Below are 21,357 nucleotides of genomic sequence, written 5' to 3'. Positions count from 1 at the left end.
GAAGTGGGGATTCATCTTCTACATTAGTTTAGTTTTAAAATATCTAGATGTTTCCTAGTCACTGTTCTATGCATTCCTTTATGGGATTTGTTACTGTTGCTGATTGCTGCTTGCTCATCATTTTGTATTATGTAGGAATAGTTATAGTGTTTATACAATGTCAGGATTTTCCCAAGGCTATTCAGTGTTTAAGGACATATTTTAGGGCTGCATAATACACTGTGCTGTTATATCAAATTTACTTCTACACTTTAATACATATATATAATTTATACAGTTTTCAGTTTTTCACTTTTAAGGTAGATGATTAGACACAGAATTACTTAGCCAGAGGGAATCATATTTTGATTTTTTAAAGAGGCCCAATTCATACTACTGTCTTTTTCATCAGATTTTTATTGTCATTGTGTATCTTTTTGAATAAAAAGTCTTTTTGGTATCTTAATTAATATGTAGTCATCTGGTTCTTTTTAATTTTTTTGGTTGATAGTACAGGTTGATAGTACATGTTCTCTCAAATTCTACTTTTACCCAGTTAGTTATTTTTAACTGGACCTTCTAATTAAACTGACTTAAGACAGATAAACAGGAAAAAAACATACAAGTTTATCTAACACAAATTTTACATGGCATGTAAGCCTTCATGAGTGAGGAGCCAAAGAAATGGCAAAATCTAGGTTTTCTGTATTAGGTTGAGAAAAGAGAGACAATTGGGAAAAAGTAACTAACCCATGTGGAGAGGCCAAAGGGAGATAAGAATTATTTTAACAAGGTCTACTTGTACAGAATTCTCTTAGTCTTAGCTTCTCATCCTTAATGATGGGAATGTTACTTTTCTTCTGGTATAGGGAGGATATCTTTCACAGGGAAATTTCATCTCCTGCCTGGAAAGTTGGGGTGTTTCTTTTTTTGTTGTTTATTGTCTTTGCCATTTTTCAAGTGTCTTTAACTCAAAATAGAGGGTGCTTCAGAGTGGCTTATGTTAGGGTGGCATGTTCTGAACTCATTCACTCATAATGGAAATAATTATATTTCTTTTAATTCTTAGTAGAGAGGTTAAGAGCATGTTCTCTCAAGCTATACTTTTCTAGACTTAGAACCAGGCATTGCCTCTTAATAGTTCTGTGAATGAGAATCGGTGATTTGTTTAATTTTCCATTGGTGGGAATGAATAGTGGGAATTGGTGATTGGTTTAATTTTCTATTGATGGGAATGAGTAGTTCTTAGAAGGGAAGTGGGCACATAATAAATGATCCACATCTGTTAGATATCTGTAATATTTGATAATTTTAATTTTTCTGAGGATTTTAGATGCTTATTTATTTTTCATCCAAAAGTTTTTACTCTCTAGATGGATAAATTGATCACATTTGTCTTTTGTGGGTTTCTTCCATTTTATGGTTACATTATTCACACTCTCCTAGAGTTTAATGAAATCATCCTAAAAGTATATGAAGAACATAGTAAAAAATGTTAGAATGAATAAAAAAAGAAACTGGAGATCTTTTTCCATGTCCTTTCAGAAGACAAGATCATAGATTATTCAATGCCATAAATCATGCATTGAAGTGTGAAATAAGATTATCTATATGTTGAGAAATACAGAGTTTGTTAAGCATATTTGCAATAGACTTTTTCGCACCCATGTTAGTATAGTCAAAACGCACAAATGTGTGAAGAAAAAAAAAATAGTTAACATTTTAGTGACATTTTTTAAAAGTTCACAACATTCAAAAGAAATATTATAGCTGAGAAATGGAAAATGACTAAGTTATCTCTAGTATCTGAAAAAGGTCATGAGAATTGCATAGCCACTCAATTTAACCCCATCTTATGGGACAGTTTTAACCAGGCAGTGCTTTGACATTATTTTAGATGGAAGTTAGAAACCAGATTCACTGAATACATTCAAAATATTCTAAAATAACCATTTTTGGTTTTCATGATCCCTCTAAAAGAATTCTTTTGTAAATTTTTTAATTAAAATGTTAAAAAGTATAGGGTTAAAAGAATATTAAATATTTTAAATTGGATAAAAGCATGCAAATTCTTAATTATTTATTATTGTAATTACTCTTCTTTTATTTATACAGTAAAGAATTCCAAAAGTATCACTGTTCATTTACTAATGACAAAAGTAGAAGAGCCTAACCAGATGATGATTCACCAAAAGATGTTTTCCACTTAAAAATAAATTACATGCATACATAATATATTCAAAAATTCATTTTACATATAGTATGGTATATGAACCATAAAGCATATTAATAACAAAGTAATTTTTGAAACCTATGGAAAGGACACTAGTCTGTTAAGCAATTATATTAAAAATGTAAATCGGAGAGGAAAAAATGAGAAAGCTGGTAAATAGGTTAAAAAATTTTAAACCATTTTGATGACTGGGTTCAGGAAATATTTGTAAACTCAGTAAACAAATGCAAAATAATTAAACTGTGATCAAGGAACGCTGCCAGGAGCTGGACAATAAATAAAAGTCATCCTATGACTTAAATAAGAATATGGTTGATGAAGTTTATTGAAACTACTTTGGCTTTTTTTTTTTTTTTCTTTTTAAGATAGAACTTTGTATACTGCAGTAGGAATGGATTCTCTACTAGATAAGGCTTCTCTCTGGAAAACTGTAGACTGTAATGCCTCTAATAGAAGAAAGTAAGGTGATAGGAAAAAGATACACTAACATATTTAAGGGAGAGCCTGGTGGGCTAACATCTATGGGGTCACACAGAGTTGGACAGGACTGAAGTGACTTAGCAGCAGCAGGAGCAGCATATTTAAAGGATGTTACTATATATCCTCTTAAAACTAAATCCTGTGACTAAATTATACTTTAACAGCCTACCATCAATGTCCTGTATAAACAATGAAAGCTAAAAGAAATAAATGTTTATGATCTTAATAAATTAGTGCATAAAATATTTCTGTTACACATTTTTCCTCATTTAATGATTTATTTAAAAATGTGATATGACAAATGTGTATTGTCTTATTAAAATTTGAAAGTAATAAGGAAAAGTGATTTAACATTTTCAGTCTTTTCTCCTTCCATGCTGTGCACCCTTCTCTCCCTTAAATTCCTAAATATATAACATGCACTTCTACATAAAGTTCTGTCTGGAGGCTTTGAGCTTTTTAGAAAAGATATTTTAAAGTGGTAATAAATAGTTCAAAGTTTCTCTGGAGGCGGTCATGATAAACCTGATTCCTAAAGCACTAAATTTCTTTCTTTGCCCTAGAAACACTAGCGAGCACCAAACCTACTCCCCACTCCACCCCCACCTCCCAGGTTTCAACTGAATCCCATTTCCTTCCCTTTAGGCAAAGAAAGTTCTTGCACCGTGTCAAATAGTCTTGCAATAATTTGGCCTATGCAGTGGAACTGGAAAATAAAGAAAAAGATATCTGAGAAATGTATTTTATTAGTCAATCTGCTTTCAGATTTCTCACAGATGACTACAAATTGTAAACTCCTTTCTCTCTATCATCTAGCTTCTCTTGCTGCAGTCCATGGGGTTGCAGAGTTGGACACAACTGAGCAACTGAACTGAACTGACAGCAAAACTTAAACAAAAAACACATACAACCACAGTTTAGTACATTCAAAACTTTATGGTATTTCGGTCAGACAGTTAAATGTGTTGCTACTTTTCTAGAAAATATGGGTCAGAAAAAACAAAGATTGGAAATATACCCACGTCAAGAAGCATTTTTTAAAACTCAGGCAAAAAAAAAAAATATATATATATATATAAAATCATAAAATTCATGTAGTATTAAAATTTGCCCACTTACTGGCTTAACAGAGTGCTCAGTTATCTATAATAACAACCCAATAATGTTCATATTTTTTAAAAATATATCTTAATACCTTATAGTAAAAACTGAGTGCACTTTGAAGAATTTGGATTTGGAATTACTGTAGTCATTTTTTTACTACTTTTTGAATAAAATGAAATAAAACCTGAAATTATATTACTGAATCAATATATTCAATAATAACATCTGGAATAGAGAGCTGGTGATTCATTGGAAACACTGGGTGAGTTCTCTAGTTAAATACAGTAGGGATGTACAGGAAAGGGTCAAAAGTAACTGGTGCAATGTTGCTATAGCTCACCATTAGAGAAGGTATAGTGGGAGAGCAGAGTCAAAGAGAAAGATACTAAGCTTAGTTCTAGACGTCTGGGGTCTGAGATGTCTGAGGGAGAGCTGGGACAATGAAGGTAGGAGGCAGCCGCCCATTTGAGTCTATCACTCACAGGATGGGGTGATAAAATTAGTTGTTTCTAGCCCATGACTACAAAGGAGACAAAAAAAAGAAGCCAAACCGAATCGAAAGACCAAGCTTAAATAGCCAAAAAGAAGACTGGAGAAATGTACACACAGAGAGTACAGAAGCTAAAATATTGAGACAGAAACCTCTGTCAGGAACTCAGAAAGGTGATGGGGTGCAAGTGCCTAGAAAAGGTTTTGTTATTCCTTGCCTCCTTTTATGTCCTGGTCAGGGCATTGTGAGGGAATGATCAGACAGAATTTATAGGACCAGTAACCAAATGAACAGACAAAGAGAATACTTTGAGCATGCGTCATTTCTAAAAGCTATGATTATAAAGAAGTGGAAATTAGCATGTGAGTAGAACCACTATATTTAATAAGCTATGATTATGGGAGCTTTCAGCTTATACAATACATGTTTTCATTTTATAAAACAAACTTAAAGTTTGAGACCATTATTTTGTGATTTGGATTCAAGTTGTCTCTCAGGAGACAGAGAATTAACAATAATTTTTTTTTTTTAATGGAAGCAATAAGATTAGGGAAATATTGTGGGTGAACTCTTTAATAGGAGCCATGTAATTCCACAGAACACCTGATTGTGATCTGACACATATTTGCTTTGCTGATATGTGCTGCTTTGTAAAAGTTTTTCATCAAATATTCTGTGATTTATAATGTGGAAAAATTCCATAATTTTGCAAAGAACTTCATATGTTTTAAATATAATAGTATTTTTCAGTGTACATTCAGTTCAGTTCAGTAGCTCAGTCATGTCCAACTCTTTGCAACCCCATGGACTGCAGCACCCCAGGCTTCCCTGTCCATCACCACCTCCTGGAGCTTATTCAAACCCATGTCCACTGAGTCGGTGATGCCATCCAACCATCTCATCCTCTGTCGTCCCCTTCTCTTCCTGCCCCCAATCCCTCCCAGCATCAGGGTCTTTTCTAATGAGTCCGTTCTTCACATGAGGTGGCCAAAGTATTGGAGTTTCAGCCTCAGCATCAGTTCTTCCAATGAACACCCAGGACTGGTCGGATCTCCTTGCAGTCCAAGGGACTCTCAAGAGTCTTCTCCAACACCACAATTCAAAAGCATCATTTCTTCGGCACTCAGCTTTCTTTATAGTCCATCAGTGTACATTAGGAAAGGTAATTCTTAAAATATATGATGTATGATACAAAATGCATCTTTATAGAATTTTTATACACTATTATGGGCTTCTCCAAAGAAGGCAATGGCAACCCACTCCAGTACTCTTGCCTGGAAAATCCCATGGATGGAGGAGCCTGGTGGGCTGCAGTCCATGGGGTCCCTGAGTCAGACATGACTGAGCGACTTCACTTTCAGTTTGCACTTTCATGCATTGGAGAAGGAAATGGCAACCCACTCCAGTGTTCTTGCCTGGAGAATCCCAGGGATGGCAGAGCCTGGTAGTTCGCATGGAGTCGGACATGACTGATGCGACTTAGCAGCAGCAGCAGCATGGGCTTCTCCAGTGGCTCAGCAGTAAGAATCCACCTGCCAATGCAGGAGCCACAGTTTCAATCCTTGGGTTGGGACGATCTTCTGGAGAAGGAAATGGCAACCCACTCCAGTATTCTTGCCTAGGAAATCCCATGGACACAGGAGACTGGTGGGCTATAGTCTATAGGGTCGTAGAGTCAGACATGACTTAGTGACTAAACAACAACAACAATTATATCATGTAGAATATATTGATTATCACTAAGTCTAAACTTTAGTCTGATTTATCTGTGTTTCCTAACCACAAGTGTCTCCTGACCATAGTCTCTAGTTGGAACAATAAAAGGAAATAGTAATAGTCACATTATTAAAAAGAATATGTTATTTGTATTATTTCGATGTTTTTCAAACAATCTTCAGAATTATACAGGTCACTGAACTGATTCCTTTCTATGGCATACATTGGATTCACAGTAAAATACTAAAATACTGCCCAGGAGACCCATAGAGATTCTGAGAACGTGCCTCAGGGACTCTCTTGGATGTGGGTCTAGGGAAAAAAGTAGTAGCAAGCAGGGCAGGGTAGCCACCCAACCATTCCCTGTAACAATTGCAGTTGTATCTGTTTATCCTATTTGACTTATTAAAAAAGTAATTTTAAGACAGTGTTTCACTGTTGGGGAAAAAATGAAAACTAATATTCCAAGAAGAGGTTCATAGCAGTTAAGGCTTACTACTGTAAATAGAATACCGCTTGAATGTGAAGAAAACATTTTCTGAGTGTTTATTGATTTACCTAAGTACTGTTGTTTCTTCAGTTTCACATATAATGCAAAATCAACTTTTATAAGGCAAGCAGATCTAACTGGTAAATAAAAGATTTCTTTCTTCCTTTTGAACTCTCAAACTAGATATGCATAAAATATACATCATGCAAAATTTCAAACTGGCTTATTTGAGAATACTTATGTTTATATTGAGTGTATGCACCATGTATGAAACTCAGGCTATTTGGAATACATATGAAGTCAAGTTACATAATTTGATAAATAGCACAATAGAGGATAATGCCTATTTAACATTTAGAAAACCATGTAACTGAATTTTGAAATGGTTCAATTTGTTTATGTTTAATCTAAAAAGATCAGAAGGAAGAAATATCTGCTTATTGAATGATATACACCAGGGGTTTAACATTGGTTGTCCTTTTTGAGATAGAATTCAACATTCTATTAACTTTCTTGAATATTTCATTTTTATGAATATATATTTCTATTGTGATGAAAGTAGATTTAACAAAAGAAAAATGCTATTTATAATACTTACTGCCATTCCCAGAGCATACACACATACATATATATATACATATATATATATACACCAAAAAAAAACTCAATATGTGCTACAAACACACAAAGGCGCACACACATTCTTTGTTAATGGCAAAGAATTAAGTAGAGAAAAGTCTAAAATTGAGATATGAGAGAAGTTACAGGTTTGGTAATTAGTTACCCAGACATTTATTTTTCTATTTAGATATAATTGACATATAATATTGTTATTAATTTCTTAATTAAAAGTGGAAAATGGAAAAATTGTGGAGGGAGGGTGATAGTGGGCACTCTGGCAGGGAGAGGCAGTATCACTGATGTTATTTAGAATCGCCAGTTCATAGTGATAATAAAAATCCAACTAACTTTTAGTGGGTGTGATTATTATCTTTAGATTTTTTTCAATATACTTACTTATTACTTTCATGTAAGACAAACTTTTCCTACCACCCTTCCTTTTGGTACACCAGAAACTTTGAACATGTTTAAAGAGGAGAAAGTCTCTCCAGTGGATCAGAAGACTTTGAGTTTCAAAGAAAAGGCTCAATTAATATCTATCATGAATTTCCCTTTTATGATATCAAAGTTTTTTAATAAATTGTATTTTTTAAAGGTAAAAACAACTAACCCTTTCCCAGTAGGTAACAAATAACTTTTCCATGTGGATCCATCCATAATTTTCTCTTTGCTGAAACAAATTATGCACATACAGATTTCTCATAACATATGGCATTACATAACAAATTTTAATTGCTTGTTTACTTAATGTATTATGATATCTCTATGAGACAATTAATACAGCATCAATTCACTATTCATTTTCTATTTTGTCATATTTGTAGTATAGATACTTCTATCATTTATTCAGATAAATGATAAGACATGAGATTGCTATAGATAGACATGAAATTTGAGTTTGTTGCCTACAAAAATATTGAATAGCCATGTTTAGAAATAAATCTTTATATAATTATTCTTTAAGGATGTTTTCTAAAATTGGAATCTGGTGGGGCAAATAAATACGGTTTCTCCAAAAATGCTGTAATACTAGATATTTTGATTGTTCCCTACTTGGGCCAAACCTATTGTAAAGACAGTAGTTGGCTCATTGTTTTGATTCATATTTCACCGTTAAAGACTTTGAATATCTTATGGTCATTGGTCATTTGCTCTTCCTCCAGACTGAATCTCATATATTTTTTCCCTCTTATTTTTTTTTTAGTGAAGTATTGTTGACTTATAATGTTGTGTTAGTTTTACGTATATAGCAAAGTGATTCAGATACATATTCTTTTTCAGCTTCTTTTCCATTATAGATTATTATAAGATATTGAATATAGCTCCCTGTGCCATACAGGAGGCTGATGTTATGTATTTAAATACAGTAGTGTTAATCCCAAACTCCTAATTTATCTTTCCTCTCTCTTTCCCCCACTGGTAACCATAAGTTGCTTTTCTATATCTGTGAGTCTCTCTTTTGTAAATACTATTTTGTATCATTTTTTAAGATTTCATATAAGTGATATGATATTTGTTTTTCTCTGGTTTTTTTTTTGAGCATATAAGGATTGTTTTTATTTTATTTTTTTATTATTTAATTTTATTTTATTTTTAAACTTTACATAATTGTATTAGTTTGCCAAATATCAATATGATAACCTCTATGACAGAGGATGAGATGTCTGGATGGCATCACTGACTCGATGGACGTGAGTCTCAGTGAACTCCGGGAGTTGGTGATGGACAGGGAGGCCTGGCGTGCTGCGATTCATGGGGTCGCAGAGAGTCTGAGCGACTGATCTGATCTGATCTGATCTGATGTTCATCTATATAGGTGCAAATGGCATTATTTCCTTCTTTTTTTTTTATAGCTGAGTAATACTTCATTGTATATGTGCCACTTTTTCTATATCCATTCATCTTCAGTGAACACTGAGGTTGCTTCCATGTCTAGATTATCATAGAGAGTGCTGCTATGAATACTGGGGTGCACATATCTTTTTGAATTAGAGTTTTTGTCTTTTCTGGATATATGCCCAGGAGTGAGATTGCTGGATCATATGGTAACCCTATTTTTAGTTTTTAAAGTAACCTCCATACTGTTCTCCAAAATGGCTGCACAAGTTTACATTCCCAAAAACACTGTAGAAGAGTTTGCTTTTCTCCACAATTTTTACAGCATTTACTATTTGTAGACTTTTTGATGATGGACATTCAACTGGTGTGAAGTGATACCTCACTGTAGTTTTGATTTGCATCTTAATAATTAGCAATGTGGAGCATCTTTTTATATGCCTGTTGGCCATCTGTATGTCTTCGTTGGAGAAATGTCTTTTTAGGTCTTCTGCCCATCCTTTGATTGGGTTGCTTTTAGTTGTTGAGTTATATGAGCTGTTTATGTATCTTGGAAATTAACCCGTTGTCATTGGCATCATTTGCAAATATTTTCTGTCATTCCATAGGTTATATTTGGCTTTGTTTATGGCTTCCTCTGCTGTGTGAAAGCTTTTCAGTTAATTTGGTCTTATTTGTTTATTTTTGCTTTTATTTCCATTACTTTAGGAGACAGATCCCCCCAAATATTGCTGTGATTTATGTCAGATGGCAGGGTGTTCTGCCTATGTTTTCCTTTAGGTGTTTTATAACTTCTGGTCTTAGACGTAAATGTTTAATCCATTTTGGGTTTATTTTTGTGTTTGGTATTAGAGACTGTTCTGATTTCATTATTTTACATGTGGCTGTCCAGTTTTCTGAGTGCCACATATTGAACAGACTGTCTTTCCTCCGTTGCATATTCTTGCCTCCTTAGATATTGATTAATTGACTGTAAGTGCATGGGCTTATTTCTAGGCTTTCTAATCTGTTCCATTGATCTATGTGTCTGTTTTGTGCCAGTACCATACGATTTTTATTAGTGCAGCTGTGTAGTACAGTCTAACTTACCAGGAGTCTGATTGCTTCAGCTTTATTCTTCTTTCACAAAATTGTTTTGGCTATTCGACATCTTTTGTGTTTCCATACAAACATAATCTTTGTTGTTGTTCTAGTTCTGTGAAAAATGCCATTGATAATTTCATAAGGATTGTATTGAATCTGTGGATCGCTTTGAGTGGTATGGTCATTGGACAACACTGATTTTTCCAATCCAAGAGCACAGTATATCTTTCCTTCTCTTTACGTCATCTGCTTTTTTTTGATCAGTGTCACAGTTTTTGGAATACAGATCTTTTAGCTTCTTAGGTAGGTTTACTCTGAGGTATTTTATTCTTTTCAGTATGATGGTTTCCCCAGTTTTTCCTTTTGATCTCTCATTGTTAATGTACAGAAATGCAACCAATTTCTGTAAATTAATTTAGTACCCTAAAACTTTACTGCCTTTATTGATATTGATATAATATCAGTAGTTTTCTGGTAGCAATTTTAGGATTTCCTATGTATAATATCATGTCATCTGGAAAAGTGACAGCTTTAATTCTTCATTTCCAGTTTGGATTCCTATTATTTCTTCTTCTTCTCTGATTGCTGTGATTAGGACTTCCAAAATTATGTTGGGTAAAAGTGGAAAGAGCGGGCAAACTTGTCTTGTTCTTGATCTTAGAGGGAATGCTTTCAGCTTTTAACTCTTGAGTACTATGTTAGCCTGGGTTTGTCATATATGGCCTTTATGTTGAGATATGTTCCTTCTATGTCCACTTTCTGGAGACTTTTTATCTGAAATAGATGTTGAATTTTATCAAAATCTTTTTCTGAATCTACTGAGATGGTATTTTTTTGCTTCAGTTTGTTAATGTGGTGTATTATACTCATTGATTTATAGATATTGAAAATTTCTAGCATCCCTAGGATACATCCCACTTGGTCATGGTGCATGATCCTTTTAATATATTGTTGGATTTGGTTTGCTAGTATTTTGTTGACAATTTTGTTATCATATTCAACAGTGATACTAACCTGTAATTTTATTTTATGGTATCTTTGTTTGCTTCTGGTGTTAGGGTGATGGCAGTATCATAGAATGAGTTTGGAAGTGCTCCTTCCTTTGCAATTTTTGGAAGAATTTTCAGGAGTATCAGATCAGATCAGATCAGTCGCCCAGTCATGTCCGACTCTTTGCGACCCCATGAATTGCAGCACGCCAGGCCTCCCTGTCCATCACCAACTCCCGGAGTTCATTCAGACTCACGTCCGTCAAGTCAGTGATGCCATCCAGCCATCTCATCCTCTGTCGTCCCCTTCTCCTCCTGCCCCCAATCCCTCCCAGCATCAGAGTCTTTTCCAATGAGTCAACTCTTCACATGAGGTGGCCAAAGTACTGGAGTTTCAGCTTTAGCATCATTCCTTCCAAAGAAATCCCAGGGCTGATCTCCTTCAGAATGGACTGGTTGGATCTCCTTGCAGTCCAAGGGACTCTCAAGAGTCTTCTCCAATACCACAGTTCAAAAGCATCAATTCTTGGGCGCTCAGCCTTCTTCACAGTCCAACTCTCACATCCATACCTGACCACAGGAAAAACCATAGCCTTGACTAGACGAACCTTTGTTGGCAAAGCAATGTCTCTGCTTTTGAATATGCTATCTAGGTTGGTCATAACTTTCAGGAGTATAGGTGTTAAATATTCTCTAAATATTTGATAGAATTTACCTGTGAAGCCACCTGGTCCTGGACTTTTGTTTGTTAGGAGATTTTTTTTTAAATCACAAATTCAATTTTAGTACTTTTAATTGGCCCATTTATATTTTCTGTTTTTTCCTGGTTCTGTCTGATTGTACCTTTCTAAGAGTTTGCCCATTTCTTCCTGGTTGTCCATTTTATTGGCATATTTCAGCTTGTAGTAGTGTCTTAAAATCATTTGTGTTTCCGTGATTTCAGTTATAAGTTCTCCTTTTTCATTTCTGATTGATTGATTTAGACCCTCGCCTTTTTTTCTTGAGTCTGGCTAAATATTTTATCAATTTTATCTTTTCAAAGAATCAGATTTTAGTTTCTTTTCTATCTTTTTTAGTCTATTTCATTTATTTCTGCTCTGATCTTTGTGACTTCTTACCTTCTACTAACTTTGGGTTTTGTCTCCTTTCTCTAGTTGCTTTAGGGATGTTAGGTTTATTTGACTTTTTTTCTATTGTTTTCAGAGGTAAGCTTGTATTGCTAGAAACTTCCCTCTTAGAATTGCTTTTTCTGTGTCCCATAGGTTTTGGACAATCATTTTTGTATCTAGATATTTTTTGTATTCCTATCTTATTTATTCAGTGATCCATTGGTGGTTTAGTAGCATACTTTTTAGCCTCCATATATTTGTGTGTTTGCAGTTTTATCCTTACAGTTAATTTCTAGTCTTACAACATTGTGTTCAGAAGAGATACTTGACGTATTGAGGCTTATTTTGTGGTCTAGAATGTAATCTATCTCAGAGAATGTTCCATGTGTACATGAAAAGAATGTGCATGTAGTCTGAATCTTTCAGGTTGAATGTTTTATATATTATTAAATTTATTTGGTCTAATGTGTCACTGAAGACTTGTGTTTCCTTATTGATTTTCTATCTGGATAATCTGCCCAATGATGTAAATGGAGTATTCAAGTCCCCTACTATTATTGTGTTACTGTTGATTTTTCTATTTATGTCTGTTAACACATTACTGACTGGGGGATTTTTATAGAAACTAATGCCTATGGACAGTGATTTGTTATGTAACTGAAGTCACATTTGATGTTATTTATCTGAAACTTTGTACATGGCTTACTAAAGCATTCTAATATGTTATTAGAGTGTGTTAGGCACTGTGGCAGCACCTCTGCCTCTGTGCAGGGAAACAGGACATCTTTTACAACTGTACTGTGTTTTCACCTGGAAGAGCAGACTATACTTTCTGCCAGCATTTATTTTATTTTATTTTTTAAGTTCTAAACTATGGCATAAAACCTGATACACAATCCTATCTCATTCCTTGGAGTGACAGAAATGGAGTCAATTTCAAGAGAATAATTTATATTTCAAAAACAATGTAAATGTAGGTAAAAACTATATATTTTTTGTATTTACAATGTTCAAAGAAACTCACTCCCAGCAATAAAGCTATATACATTAAATGTTTGAGAAAAAAGTTGTTTAGGACAAAAAAAATAACCAAGGGAACAATATAAGGAACAAAATTTCAAATTTCATTGAATTCTATCTGAGGAGTTTGGTTGAAAAAAAAAAAGATGAAGTAATTTATTTTCTTTAGCTTATTAACATCTGTATATATCAGTAAGTAGCTACTGTCCACATGAGCCTGAATACTTGCAGGGTCTTTTTTTAAGTTTCACTCTTAAGAGACAAGAGAACTATTTTGTATTCTCTCTGAAGACTTCATGAACACATTAAATAAACACTTGAAAATGATTTACATATATATATGTTAAAAAATCAGAGAGGGACCAAATGTGTTTTATACGTGTCAAATATTTATAAAGGCAATTTTTTTCAGTACTGTCATTTTCTACTTTTATTACCCTAAACATGAAAATGTCTTCCAAACCCTAGTTGTATGCCCCAAAAGGAGGAAAGTGTTCTCAATCAGAATATATTGTAAACAGAAATCTAAAAATAATTTGCAATTTTTCTCTTGATTTTAACAATTATAAGCTCTTGCTTATACTAATACAGAGCTTTAACAGTTGAACAGAATGTCTTTGTATCTCCAGGCAGACAAAATAAAACTGCCTCAGGAAAAAAAAAAAATTATTAAACACACCTCCCCAAGACACATGCTGAACTCAGAATTACACAGCATGCACCTAGTCTCAAAAGATTGTGATTTGCCTTTCAGTCAAATGTTTCCTGCTGCTACAACAAAATAAAGAAAAAAAAAAAGTAAGCTTTGTTGCATGAAAAAGCTTAAACCAGAGAATTACTGCACTGCCTTGGTTATATGAAATATACTGCATAATCTGGAAGGTAAAAACAAAACATTAGGTTAGGGGAAAAATGATCTTTCTGTTGCCAAGACATACACATACCCTTTATGCTTGTATAGATATCTGTACAGTTTCATGCACTCTCTTAGAAGCATCCTAACTCTGAAGGAAGTTCCCATAGAGCAGTATGTGTATCCCAGCAGTGTGTGAATCATTTCTCTTATCTAATAATTCCTTACAAATGTACCTTGGCTGTTCTTTGACTTTCTTCAAAGGTGAGACTCACAATGGGGCATTAATTTTGTCTGCCAAATATATTTTTAAAAGTTGTTTGTTTTTCTGCTCTATAGCTTAGCTAGAAGTTCATGACTCCATGAGAGAGAAGAAAGCAACATTTATATTAAAATGCTAAGAAAAATAAATTTCTCATGTTTAAGTCCATATTTTTTTTAAAAAGCAGGAGTTCTTGTCATTGTTTTACATAGGATAAAAGAACAATTATTTAAGATGAGTTATACAGGAAAACGGAGAAGGCACTGGCACCCCACTCCAGTACTCTTGCCTGGAAAATCCCATGGACAGAGGAGTCTAGTAGGCTGCAATCCATGGGGTCGCTAAGAGTCGTGTCACTTTCCCTTTTCCCTTTCATGCATTAGAGAAGGAAATGGCAACCCACTCCAGTGTTCTTGCCTGGAGAATCCCAGGGATGGGGGAGCCTGGTGGGCTGCCGTCTATGGGGTCACACAGGGTCGGACACGACTGAAGCGATTTAGCAGCAGCAGCAGCATACAGGAAAAAATAACCATTATTTAAAATAAAAATGATTAAACAGTTTAGAAGTATTACTTATTGCCATTACTTCCCAAGTATTAAGGATAATCCAAACAGAAAAACCATATGCAGGCAGCTTATACAATTCTGACTACTTGCCAATTTAACCTAAAAATGATAGAAATTAATTATATAGAACTGTTGATAAACATAACCTTTACTGCATGAAAATTACAATTATTTCACTACAGTATCTAACATAACCAGTAACTTAATAAATGTCAATTATTTAGCATTCTTGATCAGGTTACATAAACAAAATGTGTAGGCATATAAATGCTCCAAGTTAAGTTCTAATACAACAGGAAAAGCAATATTTTCCTAACACATCATGTTTTCCAAATTATAAGAGATCATTTATAAAAAAAATCTAATAGAGAAATATATACCTCTTTTATTTAAAGTCTTCAATTTAAACAAACATACATTTCTGGTAATCTGTTTGTTAGCTAGTTAAATTAATTTGAGGACCATAAAGAAGGTTGAGCCCTAAAGAATTGATGCTTTTGAACTGTGGTGCTGGAGAGGACTCTTGATCTCATGGAGATCAAACCCATCAATCCTAAAGGAAATCAACCCTGAATATTCATTGGAAGGACTGATGCTGAAGCTCCAATACTTTGGCCACCTGATGCGAAGAGCTGACTCGCCATAAATGATCCTGATGTTGGGAAAGACTGAGGGCAAAAGAAGAAGGGGGCGACACAGGATGAGATGGTTGGATGGCATCACTGACTCAATAGACATGAGTTTGAGCAAACTCAGGGATACGGTGAAGGAAAGAGAAGCCTGGCGTGCTGCAGTTCATGGGGTTGCAAACAGACACAACTTAGTGACTGAACAACAAATGTTACACTCACTACTTTGAATCTGTAATAAAAGATTGTTACCCTGTGTTAGAACTTTAAAATATTTTAGCACTATAAACAGTAATAGTCTAAGAATCCATGGCCCATTACTTTGTTTTCTTTAGGCAAAACTGCTAGCATGCCATGGTATGGTATGTCTATAAGGGAAGTCTATTACAAAACATTGATAAGGAAAACACAAATTGCCAAGCTATCACTATAAATTTTTGCTTTCTTACATAATCATTACATATTTTTCTGATTCCTATATTTTCTGTTATTTATTCCATTTCTCTTATTTCATCAATATAATTTGTCATTGATGAGGTATAATTTTAATGATGAGCAGTCTGGGAGCCAGTTCTCCTGACCATGTGCTAGAATGGGAACAGGGAGAAACAGCTATAGACAGCATTTACTAAATGAACCCTGGAGAAAAATCAGAATCCAATAGACCTCTTCACTTTCCTAAAAATGAGGGTATAGAATTAGAGCATATGTTCATATATAAATGAATTTTAAGAAAGAAATTCTCAATTTAGTATTTGTGAGTCTTCCGTGGGCTAAGCACTCTCAAAGACTAAGTTTTCATTTCTGAATCAAACCATGCTCCCCACCTTTAACTGGTGGGCTTTTTAAATTGCAGAGAATGTGCTCATAAGGAGTAATGTTGCTTCAGTGGGTGAAGTATTTTTGAAGGTATATGTAATTTTCATGTAAGATATTGAGTTCTTTTTTAATAGCACTCATAATTTTGGTTTTTATTTTGTATCGAGGTATAGCTGATTAACAAATGTTGTGATAGCTTCAAGTGAATGGCAAAGGGACTCAGGCATACATATACATGTATCCATTCTCCCCCAAACTCCCGTTCCATCCAGGCTGCCACATAACATTGAGCAGAGTTCCATGTGCTATACAGTAGGTCTTTATGGGTTATCCATTTTAAATATAGCAGTGTGTACAGGCAACTATAAGTTCATCCTCTAAGTCTGTGAGTCCCTTTCTATTTAGTAAGTTAATTTCTATCATTTCTTTCTAGATTCTACATATAAGGGATGTCATACAATATTTCTCTTTCTTTGTCTGACTTACTTCACTCAGTATGACAATCTCTAGGTTCATCTGTGTTGCTACAAATGGCATTATTTCATCCTTTTTAGCGGCCGAGTAATATTCCACTGTGCAAATGTACTACATCTTTTTTTATCCATTTCTCTGCTGATAGGCATTTAGGTTGCTTCCATTTGTTGGCTATTGTAAACAGTGCTGCAGTGAACCGTGGGGTGCTTATATCCTTTTGGATCATGTTTTTCTCCAGATATATGCATAGGAGTGGGATTGTAAGGTCCTATGGTAGCTCTAATTTTAGTTATTTAAGGAATCTCTATATTGTTCTCCATAGAGGCTATACCAATTTACATTATATTTACTGTTTGCGGATGTTTGATGATAACCCTTCTAGCCAGTGTAAAGGGATATCTCATTGTAGTTACTCCTAGAGGAAAACATAGGCATCACTCTCTCGGACATAAATTGAAGAAATATATTTTTTGCTCGATCTCCTAGAATAATGCAAATAAAACAAAAATAAACAAATGGGATCTACTTAAACTCAAGCCTGAATTGGATGGAGCTAAAATAAAGATGTAAACATCCTAACTCATCCACTGAAATCTTCTTAAAAGGCTAGAGCAGTGGCTGTTCAGTGCTGGGGCGACCATGAGGAGATACCCCACATCCAAGAAAGTATGGAAAAGCACTAGACCATTCAGGTATAACATAAATCAAATCCCTTAGAATTATACAGTGGAAATGACAAATAGTTTCAAGGGATGAGATCTGATAGAGTGCCTGATGAACTATGGACAGAGATTTGTGACATTGTACAGGAGACAGGCATCAAGACCATCCCCAAGAAAAAGAAATGCAAAAAAGGAAAATGGCTGTCTGAGGAGGCCTTACAAATAGCTGTTGAAAGAAGAGAAGCAAAAAGCAAAGGAGAAAAGCAAAGATAAAACCATTTGAATGCAGAGTTCCAAACAATAGCAAGGAAAGATAAGAAAGCCTTCCTCAGTGATCAGTGCAAAGAAATAGAGGAAAACAATAGAATGGGAAAGCCTAGAGATCTCTTCAAGAAAATTAGAGATACCAAGGGAACATTTCATGCAAAGATGGGCACAATAAAGAACAGAAATGTTATGGACCTAACAGAAGCAGAAGATATTAAGAAGAGGTAGCAAGAATACACAGAAGAACTATACAAATAAGATCTTCATGACCCAGATAACCATAATGGTGTGATCACTCACCTAGAGGCAGACATCCTGAAATGCAAAGTCAAGTGGGCCTTAGGAAGCATCATTATGAACAACTCTAGCAGGTGTGATGGAATTCCAGTTGAGCTATTTCAAATCCTGAGATGATGCTGTGAAAGTGCTGCACTCAATATGCCAGCAAATTTGGAAAACTCAGCAGTGCCCACAGGACTGGAAAAGGTCAGTTTCATTCCAATCCCAAAGAAAGGCAATGGCAACTCGTTTCATACATGATATTTTACATGTTTCAAGTCCAGGTTCGATGCACGATACTGGATGCTTGGGGCTGGTGCACTGGGACGACCCAGAGGGATGGAATGGGGAGGGAGGAGGGTTCAGGATGGGGAACACATGTATACCTATGGCGGATTCATTTTGATATTTGGCAAAACTAATACAGTTATGTAAAGTTTAAAAATAAAATAAAATTTAAAAAAAAAAAAAAGAAAGAAAGGCAATGGCAAAGAATGCTCGAACTACTGCACAATTGCACTCATCTCACATGCTAGTAAAGTATTGCTCAAAATTCTCCAAGCCAGGCTCCAACAGTACATGAACTATGAACTTTCAGATGCTCAAGCCGGATTTAGAAAAGGAAGAGGAACCAGAGATCAAATTGCCAACATCTGTTAGATCACCAAAAAAGCAAGAGAGTTCCATAAAAATATCTACTTCTGCTTAATTGACTATGCCAAAGCCTCTTACTGTGTGGATCACAACAAACTGTGGAAAATTCTTAAAGAGATCGGAATACCAGAATACCTGACCTGCCTCTTGAGATCTCTGTATTCAGGTCAGGAAGCAACAGTTAGAACTGGACATGGAACAACAGACTGGTTCCAAATTGGGAAAGGAGTACACCAAGGCTGTATAGTGTCAACCTGTTTATTTAACTTATATGCAGAGAACATCATGAGAAATGCTGGCCTGGACGAAGCACAAGCTAGAATCAAGATTGCTGGGAGAAGTATAAATAACCTCAGATGTGCAGATGACACCACCCTTATAGCAGAAAGTGAAGAACTAAGGAGCCTCTTGATGAAAGTGAAAGAGGAGAGTGAAAAAGTTGGCTTAATACTCAACATTCAGAAAACGAAGATCATGGCATTGCAAATAGATGGGGAAACAGTGGAAACAGTGGCAGGTTTTATCTGTTGGGGTGGCCTCCAAAATCACTGCAGATGGTGACTGCAGCCATGAAATTAAAAGATGCTTGCTCCTTGGAAGAAAACTTATGACCAACCTAGATTAAAAAGCAGAGACATTACTTTGCCAACAAAGGTCCTAGTCAAAGCTATGGTTTTTCCAGTGGTCATGTATGGATGTGAGAGTTGGACTATAAAGAAAGCTGAGTGCCGAAGAATTGATGCTTTTGAACTGTGGTATTGGAAAAGACTCCTGAGAGTCCCTTGGACTGCAAGGAGATCCATCCAGTCCATTCTGAAGGAGATCAGTCCTGAATATTCATTGGAAGGACTGATGTTGAAGCTGAAATTCCAATACTTTGGCCACCTGATGCAAAGAACTGACTCATTGGAAAAGACTCTGATGCTGGGAAAGATTCAAGGTGGGAGGAGAAGGGGATGACAGAGGATGAGATGGCTGGATGGCATCACTGACTTATGGACATGAGTTTGAGTAAGCTCCAGGAGTTGGTGATGGACAGGGAGTTCTGGTGTTGCAGTCCATGGGGTCACAAAGAGTCGGACATGACTGAGCTACTGAACTGAACTGAACTAATTTCAAAAGCTTTTGCACAGCAAAGGAAACAATAAACAAAATAAAAAGACAACCCACAGATTGGTAGAAAATATTGTCAAATGATGTGACCAATAATGGATAAGTCTCCAAAATTTACAATTAGCTCATGACACTTAACAGCATCAAAACAACCCAATCCAAATAGGTCTTCTTGGGCAGAAGACCTAAACAGACATGTATACAAAGAAGACATACAGGTCACGAGGGACTACACATTGCGCTGGAGGCAGGAGTTGACAGATGGTCTGTGGCTGAATCTCCGCAGCCTCGGGACCGTGGAAGAGGCTCCAAAGGGCGGCCACGATGCCCAGCCCCCAGCGGGTCAGTCAGCTCCTGGACCTATGCCTTTGGTGCTTCATGAAGGATATTTCTAGATATATCACAGACATTAAGCCTTTGCCACCCAACATAAAAGATAGACTCATCAAAATTATGAGCGTGCAGGGGCAGATAACAGATTCAAACATAAGTGAGATTTTACATCCTGAAGTCCAAACTCTAGATCTACGAAGCTGTGATATTTCAGATACTGCTCTCCTGCACCTATGTAACTGTAGAAAACTGAAGAAATTAAATTTAAATTCCTCAAAAGAAAACAGAATTTTCATAACTTCAAAAGGAATAAAAGCTGTGGCTTCATCTTGTTCTTACCTGTATGAAGCTTCTTTGAAAAGATGCTGCAATCTCACTGATGAAGGAGTCCTTGCTCTTGCACTCAATTGCCGGCTGTTAAAGATCATTGATTTAGGAGGCTGCTTAGGTATTACTGATGTGTCCTTGCAGGCATTAGGAGAAAACTGTGCATTTTTGCAGTGTTGATTTTTCAGCCACTCAGGTATCTGACCATGGTGTGGTTGCGCTTGTTAGTGGACCTTGTGCCAAGAAATTAGAGGAGATTCATATGGGGCATTGTGTGAATCTGACTGACGAGGCTGTAGAAACTGTCCTTACTTGCTGTCCTCAGATATGTATATTACTCTTCCATGGATGCCCTCTAATAACAGATCATTCACGAGAAGTCTTGGAGCAATTAGTAGACCTGAACAAACTAAAGCAAGTGATGTGGACTGTGTATTGATGCTCACTGAAGCTTATCAAATCTATGATCTTCATACTACTTTCCCTGGAAACAGTGGTCTCAGAGATTGGCTTTCCAGTAGTATGATTTATGCTTTGAAGTTAATCTGGCTTTTAAACATTTTAATAGTGCTTTTATTTCTATATAAAAGTTTGTTGATGAGTGAGTGTTCTTGAAATGGCAATTATAGCATGCCCTCTGATATATTGGGGGAGGGTATTGTTTTCTTCTTAAATAAGAACGTTTTTAAGTTACCTGTTTCCCCTGGAAATTTCCTTCTAACTAGATATTTGAGCTTCTATAAGAGATATGTATCACTGTGGATAAACAGGAGAATTCTAAGTTCTTTCTAAAAGCGTAGTTACCTTCCTAGCTGTTTTCTGGCTACTGCCTTCCAAAGTATTTAAATGTCCACTGGCCAAAAAGCAAAGCTGAATATCAGGCCTGTATATTCTTCACAAAAATTATTATTTCAATGAAACAAAGAAATGTAATAGTTTAATGTCATAATCTCAGATATCATACCTTA

At 35.4% G+C, this 21,357-nt stretch overlaps 2 protein-coding genes across 2 annotated transcripts in view; one reads left to right on the top strand and one right to left on the bottom strand.

Moving 5' to 3' along the window:
* Positions 1 to 21,357, bottom strand: part of STPG2 (sperm tail PG-rich repeat containing 2) — a 620,311-nt gene that overhangs the window by 37,357 nt on the left and 561,597 nt on the right. The gene's annotated exons all lie outside the window — the stretch shown is intronic.
* Positions 20,039 to 20,889, top strand: LOC102407703 (protein AMN1 homolog). Its single transcript, XM_006080955.4, is given in 2 exon segments — positions 20,039 to 20,565; positions 20,567 to 20,889. Coding segments are annotated over 2 exon segments (774 nt in total). The 5' UTR covers positions 20,039 to 20,053; the 3' UTR covers positions 20,829 to 20,889.

The sequence above is a fragment of the Bubalus bubalis genome, chromosome 7 (genome assembly GCF_019923935.1).
Source record: "Bubalus bubalis isolate 160015118507 breed Murrah chromosome 7, NDDB_SH_1, whole genome shotgun sequence".
In the NCBI taxonomy this organism is placed as follows: domain Eukaryota; kingdom Metazoa; phylum Chordata; class Mammalia; order Artiodactyla; family Bovidae; genus Bubalus; species Bubalus bubalis.
This window is presented reverse-complemented; position numbering and strand designations above follow the sequence as displayed.